The sequence below is a fragment of the Aptenodytes forsteri genome, unplaced genomic scaffold (genome assembly GCF_000699145.1).
Source record: "Aptenodytes forsteri isolate BGI_AS27 unplaced genomic scaffold, ASM69914v1 Scaffold23, whole genome shotgun sequence".
NCBI lineage: Eukaryota > Metazoa > Chordata > Aves > Sphenisciformes > Spheniscidae > Aptenodytes > Aptenodytes forsteri.
The window spans coordinates 4,693,152-4,701,825 of NW_008796043.1; the positions used below are offsets into that span (position 1 = coordinate 4,693,152).

At 41.9% G+C, this 8,674-nt stretch overlaps 1 protein-coding gene across 1 annotated transcript; it reads left to right on the forward strand.

Annotated features, from left to right (window-relative positions):
* Window positions 1-459: 459 nt before the first annotated feature.
* On the forward strand, window positions 460-8,435 carry AQP4 (aquaporin 4). Its single transcript, XM_009285632.1, has 4 exons — window positions 460-889; window positions 2,004-2,168; window positions 2,538-2,618; window positions 5,334-8,435. Exons 1-4 carry the CDS (start codon window positions 509-511, stop codon window positions 5,610-5,612), a joined length of 906 nt encoding a protein of 301 aa, XP_009283907.1. The 5' UTR covers window positions 460-508; the 3' UTR covers window positions 5,613-8,435.
* Window positions 8,436-8,674: the final 239 nt, after the last annotated feature.

Here is an 8,674-nt window from a genome sequence, read left to right on the forward strand (position 1 = left end):
TGTTACCAAAACCATTAGGGTTTGACTAAGATGCTGCCTTTTATTGAATTGTCGTACCTGCTTTGTGAAAAGTACAGATTTGCTTAGAAAAAGAGGATACCCACAGATTTAGTGAGCATGATGGTTAACGGGCTGTACAGACTCTAAGTCAGGCAGAGGTCAGCTAGTGTAGAAGAATACACTTATCTTCATACTCACTTATTTCAAAAGATGCAGAGGTTGCTTTTTGTGAACTGAAGCTATACAGACAGACTTATCGCAAGGGGTGGTTAATTACCCTGTGTCCTGCAGACACTCGAACACTGGTCATGTTTTAAGGGCAGTCTGCTCTGAGAGTGCAGTCTGTGGTCGTCTCAGCCCAAGGATACTCAGCATTGCCGCCCTCTCTCCAAAGTCTTCTGGATAGCAATCCCCTAACAGGAGAGCATAAGGCTTACTTGGTGACTTCTGATGAAGCTCTGTTTCCCTTTTCAGTAAGTGTGGACGTCTGTGTAAGTGTGAGAGCATCATGGTGGCGTTTAAAGGAGTCTGGACTCAGCCCTTCTGGAAAGCCGTTTCGGCAGAATTTTTGGCCATGCTCATTTTTGTCCTCCTCAGCCTCGGCTCCACGATCAACTGGGGTGGAGCAGAGAAGCCCCTGCCTGTAGACATGGTCCTTATCTCCCTCTGCTTTGGACTCAGCATTGCAACCATGGTGCAGTGCTTTGGACACATCAGCGGAGGCCACATTAACCCTGCTGTGACCGTGGCAATGGTCTGCACGAGGAAGATCAGCCTCGCCAAGTCCGTCTTCTACATTCTTGCCCAGTGCCTGGGAGCCATCGTGGGTGCAGGCATCCTTTACCTCGTCACACCACCAAGCGTGGTAGGAGGCCTGGGAGTCACTGCGGTAATCACTTCTCCTCCGGCTCTTGCACTAGACTAGCTTAGAGCCTAAGAAAGTATAATCAGTGTCATGCAGAATAAAGAGAGCTCAAGTAGAGATTTTAAGAGCTTGCTGGTTTATTTACAGCGTCTAGACAGGGCTTAAAGCTCTCCTTAGGATGGGTTTATGCAGCGTAATATCTATAGCTGTTCTTTTTATAGAAGTTCTCTTTCCTAGAACTTCCCCAAATCTGATGACAACAGGTATGTTAATTGACATACAAAATTTGAATAATATATGCGTGAAATGCCATTTTCATATGGGCTGGGGAGGGGGAAGTTAATTCTATGCCATTATGATGGGGACTGAAAACCCATCAATTTAAACTGACATACTTTTGAAATAGATTGTGGCTTAGATTTCAGCTTTGTGCTAAACTAATAAGGAATGCCATCAGTTAGCCCTGTTGCAGGACTTATTAAAAATGCACTTGAGCCATACACTGCTTAATTTTTAATTGAAATTTAAATTAATTAAGTCAGGGCTAATTAATGAATTTATAATTGAACAGTAAATTACAGTGCTCCCAAGAAAAAAATTGGTGAAGGGGAAGTGCAGCATTTGCAAATCCCTGTGTAAAAATAAACTATACTTCTGCAGTCTAACTTTGAAGTTCTTGTTGGGTGTTACTGTTAAGCCTTCTGTTCTCAGTCCAGCAGTAATTTTCCATGGCTCTCAAAATAAAATAAAATTAAAAAAATTTAATTAAAAGGGGAGAAAAGTGTGTGTGAGGGGAATTTGTACCTCTAAAAGTTCATTGTTGTCTTTGTGTACCATTTAGAAATACCTTTCCTGGAAATACAATTAATGTATGCAGTGGCTTTCTGATTTATAAAATCACCTTTGCTTATCTCCAGTGTTTCTTTCCCTTCTTCCAGGTGCACGGGGATCTTTCCGCTGGCCATGGACTCCTGGTGGAGTTGATAATTACATTCCAGCTGGTTTTTACTATTTTTGCCAGCTGTGATTCAAAACGAAGTGATGTCACTGGTCCTGAAATACAATTAATGTATGCAGTGGCTTTCTGATTTATAAAATCACCTTTGCTTATCTCCAGTGTTTCTTTCCCTTCTTCCAGGTGCACGGGGATCTTTCCGCTGGCCATGGACTCCTGGTGGAGTTGATAATTACATTCCAGCTGGTTTTTACTATTTTTGCCAGCTGTGATTCAAAACGAAGTGATGTCACTGGTTCAGTAGCTTTAGCCATTGGATTTTCTGTTGCAATTGGACATTTATTTGCTGTAAGTTAATGGCTTCTTTTTAAAAAGTAGACCCCTTGTCCCTTTGTGACTACTTCAGAAGTAAATGGAAACTTCTGTGGCCTTTATAGGTGCTATAGCTATATAGCTGCTATATTCTTTATGGATCCACGCCAAAACCCTTTGGAGTAGCAGGAGGGTCCCCTTGGGTAGGGTGTTGCATCAGAGCTTTTCTGCCTGTTTATGTGATGACTTTGTTAATTTTGTGATAAGACTTGGGAGAGTGACAATACCAGCTGTCAAGATTAAAAGCCATAAAAACCCAGGGTGTCCCATAGTACAAGGACTAGTAGAAATTGAATAATGACCTTCAAGACTTTAGTAACAGGCAACATTTTGTCTCTGCTTTAGATCAATTACACCGGTGCCAGTATGAACCCTGCTCGATCATTTGGACCTGCTGTGATCATGGGGAGATGGGAAAACCAATGGGTAACTCTGCTTTCATGCTTCCTTCACCATAGCAACAAACAGCTGTCAGAATTTTTCAAACATCATTTGCTTTTAGTTATCTATCCCAGTACGTCACATAGAGACCATCACCAAGGAAGACAGGCACTGAGACCTGCCACAAGCTTTGGTATAATTATGCTCCTCGCCTAGGACTGTGGTGCAGTATGCAACGCGTTGGAATAGCATCTTTATTCAGGGGCCGTTTTGTGGAGGTAGTAGCTGGGGTAGAAAGGAAATCATACAAAAAGTTCAAAACAAAAAAAGGCATCTAGTGAGACTGAAAGAATTGAACTGCTAGAAAGAAGAATCCTCCAAGGCAGATTGCAAACCCCCCAGTCACACTGGTGAGAAGTTATGGAAGTAATTCTGTCGGCTTCACGTTTCACCTGGTTCTGCAGCAAACTGGGGCAGACATATATAACATGAGAGCAGGGACCCTCTGTGGTCTGGTTCCTGGGGGAGAACCTGCCTCGGCAAATGCCCGCAGTGAGAGATGAAGGGGTTGCAGTCTGGTCTTTGCAGACCAGACCAGATGTTACCTGCTTCAATTTGAAAGTGTCATACCCTAGGAGTATTTGCGCAGGAAACAATTGGATAAACAGATTGTGAATGATGCAGTCATTTTCTGTAGCATCCCACTAGTAAACTTATTAAAAACCAATTCACATTTTATAAGGGAGAGATGGATTGCAGCTCAGCCTCACCTAATTAAAGACAGGAAAGCACTTCTAGGGACACTTTTAATGCTAACTGTAAGAACTGCATGTTACAGTGCATATAAGGATTTTCCTGATTTTTTTTTTAAAGTATGAAGCCCACATTGCTCCCACTGCAGCTAATAACAGAAATAGCATTGTCTTCAGGCCCTAAGGCTCCAATTCTGCAAACACGATTGTGTAACTTTGTTCCCAAGAGTTATCCTATTGAGGCAGATTTACCCAGTTATCAGTGAATGGCTTGTTCATACAAAAAACTGCTGTAGTTTTTCACGAGATTAATTATCCATATTCTGAGGGATCCTGTAATTTATAACTAAAGCTATAAACAATAAACAAATGTACCACGGAGAAACTTGTAGGAGAAGCTTAGCTACTGTCCGGGTCACTTGGAAAGATGGCCTTTTCTCCTCCTCCGGAGCAGTGACATTGGCATGCTATTGACAGAAGCCCGTGGGCTTCTGCACCTACTAATGTTACAGAACTGCTGCATGTCATGCTGAAATAGATAGGTACCCTACAAAGTTGTGCATGGCGGTTGTATTTGCTTATTCAAATTAGATAATCAGGTAGCTGACTGCCTGTTGGATTCTGCGGGATCAGGAGCCGAATTTGGATCATTTTGGAAATGTGAGTCTGAGATACTGAAGTAGAACTGTTTGCGTATGCACTAGGAAAGGTTTTGTTTCCTTAAAAATTCATTGTCGCCTTGGGTGAAAATGCAGGAAAAAAAAATCAGTTTTCTACATTGGTGTTTGTTTTGTGTGTCATCTTGCAAACAGTCCATATATGTTGTCTACAGCTGGCAATGAGCGATGAAAATTTAGAGGAGGCCTCTTGGCAAGAGACGGATCAATAAAACTTGACAAAACTATTTCTTTGGCAAAACTGCTTCTCAATCATCTTACCCCTGCTAGTTGAAAAGCAAAGCTATGCCAGAGCAACTGTATGTTGTGATTACAGAGCTGTATTTGACAATTCATACATGACTCCACCAGGATCTGTGGCCTTTTTTGTCTCAAGAAATGTTATAGCTATGGTTGATCCAAATAAGGATGATGAAGAACCTGTACTTTTGTCTCACTGGACAAAGTTTAAAAAAAAAAAAAAAAAAAAAAAAAAAAAAAAAAAAAAAAAAAAAAAAAAAAAAAAAAAAAAAAAAAAAAAAAAAAAAAAAAAAAAAAAAGTTAAATCTCCCATAAAGAGGCCATAAAGAGGGGAAAAAAGCTGCTTTCTATTAACAGGAGAAGGTAGGGCAGCCAGAGAGGATGCCTGCGTGTCTGTCCATGGGAGGTGTCCATAGCTTCACTGCTGCTCAGCTGGTCTGCCCCAAAACGTTGGTAACCAGGCATGTAAACTGAAATCTTTTTCAGGCATCAGGGAGGTAGTAACTGTACCTCACTGGCATGTCAGCATAGGTCCCTCTTCTCCTCTGCTCTGTGGGGTCCACTGCCTGGTGATTCCCTAAACGCTGGCACGAGAGGAGTTTTTAGGGAAGAGCCACACCCACGGATGCGAGATGGTTTAGATGACTGGATTCAAGGTGACTAGGGAGCATTTCTGAAGGGGGTGAAATATATGTAAGAGAGAGAGGCTGGGAGGAGGCAGAAAGCAAAAAAAAATTGACCTAGGACTAATGCCATTAACTGCCTAAGAGACTGCGTTTTGACCAACTTCATCTGTGATTTTTAGAGCAGTCGCTTAATTGCTGAGCTCCAGGTCACCATCTGTGAAACCTATGGTAGTTACATTTCTCTGCCTCATAAACTGGTACGATGGCAAATTCCATCCCGGTCCATGAAAGCCAGGGAACTATGTGACTGTGCATTTCTGGAGAGTTGGTTTTAACAATTGGGCTGGGGCATTTTGCAGAAACTTTTCTGGGTGAAGTCTGTAGTGACATACTTTTCTCTGAGACCCTGGGTTCTCCGTTTGCTCTAGAGCTTAATGCCCGTCTTTTTTCCACCTCTTTTTGCAGGTATATTGGGTGGGACCAATAATAGGAGCAGTCCTTGCTGGTGCTCTTTATGAGTATGTCTATTGCCCGGACGTTGAACTCAAGCGCCGTTTTAAAGATGTCTTCAGTAAGGCTACCCAGCCATCCAAAGGGAAGTACATCGAGGTGGACGATAACAGGAGCCACGTAGAGACTGATGACCTGATCCTGAAGCCTGGCATAGTTCATGTGATTGATATCGACAGGGGTGAGGACAAGAAGGGAAGAGATCCATCCAGCGAGGTGTTGTCTTCTGTATGACTAGCAAGAAGCACTGAAAGCAGAGAGCAGCCTGCTAGCACGTCCACAGATGTCCTTCCACCTATTAAAGAAACAGATCTCCTCTAGACTGAGCATCTACCGCTTATTAAAAGGTATGGTGTGGGCAGCTGCATGGTAGTGGTGTCACCAAACCATACACCTGCTCAGTTGGAACATTAGGACTTTGCTGTAATTAGGATTCCGCATCTATTATTCCAACTTAAGAGTTGTTCCTAGTATTTTCCTTTCCTTCTTTCTGAAGCAACCCCAAAGTCAAAAAAAGAGATGAAAGCATTCCCCTTTAATAAATCAGTCAATAATGAGATAAAGATAGAGATGTTTAACATTCAGATTGACAGTTAAGACGTATCAGGAAATGCCTATAGACATGAAGACCTACTTACCAGATTGTTCTTCTGACACTTAATTGGCTGTTGTCAGCTCCGATTAGAACATCTTATCCATTAAGCATTCTCTATGAGGTTCAGGGACAGCACCAACAGTGTTTAAGAGTTTTATCCACAGTCAAGCAAAGGGGTATTGTTTCCACTCATGTACATCACTATTGCCTTGCAAACTACCTCGGAAAAAATGATACTTTAATAGGTTTTAAAAAAAAAAATCTTATCAACCCATCAAATTTCATTCATGTGATTTGCAGTATAAATATATTACCTTCATCCCTTCCTGAGAGTAAATACGCTGAAATTGAATGTTGAAGTCTACTGTAATAAGGCTGCAAAGCATTTGACTGTACTTCATGCTCCCTCTTGTCATTGTCTATCTGGTGAAACATTCTCCTGGGGTTTGACTATTGACCATTTAGTGTTAGCAGACTCTCAAGGTCATGCAAAGAATATAAAGGCTTTCCTGTTACTTAATAACTCAAATAAGAGATACCAGAAGAAAAGAAGGCATATCTGTTTTCAGTGCACTTGTTCAAATATACATTTCTGTGCTAATTTATGTAAACTAAAGGTTTAAATTACTTACCTACTTCTTACAAGATGGTTGGAGATATGGTTTTTTTAATTTATCAGTAATGTAGAGGGTTTTTAACTTTTAACTGTATTGAAACACTGATTGGGAAATATTTTTTTATAATGGATGATAAAAATATGACTGCTTCTGGCTTTTTGTTGTAACTGATGCATAACTATTTGAACAGGATCCATGCTTGTTCCAGTGTTCATACAGTCTTAATTACACCTCTGGCAAAGGTTTCTTTATCTGTTGTTAGGAAAAGACGCAAGCACTTGCAGGGTTTTTTAGGGGGAAAGGGATGTGAAATATGTTCAGTAGTCAGTCTTTCCTTTATAGAAGTATTTTGACAGATATAATCACCCCAGCAGAACATTTCTGTAAAGCTGTTACTGACTTACTGCTTTTGTTTCTATCAGTGGCTTTGAGTTTTACAATATGCAGCTGCAGAGCAGTCAGGAGCATGGTATTATTACTGTAATTATATAGTTTTTTATTTTGAAATTGAAAAGCTACTCCTGCCTATTTAGCAATGAGAGGTGAAAAAAAGCATTAGTCCTGACTGTGGGCTGTAATAGCCTTGTCTGTTCTTTGACGTACTCTACATGGAATCTTTATTACAGGGAATTAGATGTTTCTAATGAGATAATAAACCACTGCTACCCTCAAATCTGTGCACGATGATCCAAGGGCAATTCTGCTATCCCAACCTGCGGCACTGTGTAGTCCCAGCATGTCCTGCCATACTCATTTTCCTAGTCTCACACTTTTCTTGTCTTAAAACCTGTTAGTGTGGCGCAAACTCCCTGCATTGAGCATGAGATTCATGACTCCTTCATGCATTTGCAGTTGGGCCGTGATCTCTCCCTTATTCCACCCAGGCACAGCATGTAGCACACGTGGGCGCAGGACAGGGCTTCCTTGGGTGACCCAGCGACAGCCCCGCTCCCGACGCGTGAGCCCTCTCGCCAGACACACTCCCCGTCACATACCTGTTGCAGCATCACAGCAGCAGCTGCCTGTGGAGTCTGGTAAAACAGCTGATACTTGTCCTTAGCTGTGCCCCGACACACTGACAGCATCACGGTTCAAGGGCATGAGCGTGGTCAGGGACAATATCAAATCGCAGATAAGAGCTTCTTCCCACAGCAAGGACTAAGTCTCCTGAGGAATGGCAACACAGCTGTGGTGTTTAGACCCCTGCATAGCTCTGCTCAGATGGGTAAATACCACACTAAATAGATTCAATGAGAAAGATAAAAACTTGTGGGGGTGTTTTTGTCTAGCATTTGTTCTGGCTTTTTTTTTTTTCCTTCAAATGCTGTATTTGTTAAAGGGAGACTTTGATTAAACCTTTTGCATGGCTTAAACAGGTGAAGTAAAGAGTAATACACATAGCACCAGTGGATTTTTAAGCAAAGGTTTGCATAAGACACTCCTTAGAAGCTCTTAATTTGTGAATTTTGCACGGTCCTGTGTTATTTAAATAAGGAGCTGTGATTTGTTTTATGCTTAAGGGTCCTTTACACAAATGGCTTGATTTTCCTCAGCCAGCCTGATTCTGCTGCTGAGGTGAGCATAACACAAGCACAGCACCAGCCACCTCAGTTAGGAGGATTTTTTTCCTCAAAACGCTTTCTATTAATGAATTGTGGCAAACGCTCAGAACCAGTCCTAGGAGAACTCCTCGCTCAAAGAGAGTATTGGAGATAAGAGGCTCCTGAAAAGATTAGGGAAAGAAGGGAAGCTAAAATAAAGAGACCACTAGACAGTAAAGGATGTTGCCATGCCATTGGACATTAGTAGGAAAGCAAGATATGGCAGGTCTACTCCTGCTCCCACAGAACGAGACTCATTGAAGAGTTTGTCATTGACTACAGTGGAAATGACCCTGAGCTTTTTTGGGGCCTGATGGCTTCTGTCTTGCACTTCACTGTGTTTCTTCCAAAATCAGAGTCTTTCAGCAAGATACTTAATTCTGGAAGGAGGTGTGTTCGACTTGAGGTTTATGACCCACCCTAAAGTAAATCCTGAGGAGTGGCTGGGGGGGCAGGGCGGTCCTGCGCCCCTCCATCAAAAAT

Bases quoted from the DNA above. Each gene is read 5' to 3' on its own strand.
- AQP4 (XM_009285632.1), top strand. From the start codon at position 509: ATGGTGGCGTTTAAAGGAGTCTGGACTCAGCCCTTCTGGAAAGCCGTT. The intron at 890-2,003 runs GTAATCACTTCT...CCCTTCTTCCAG, and splicing joins GAGGCCTGGGAGTCACTGCG to GTGCACGGGGATCTTTCCGC. The intron at 2,619-5,333 runs GTAACTCTGCTT...CTCTTTTTGCAG, and splicing joins GGAGATGGGAAAACCAATGG to GTATATTGGGTGGGACCAAT.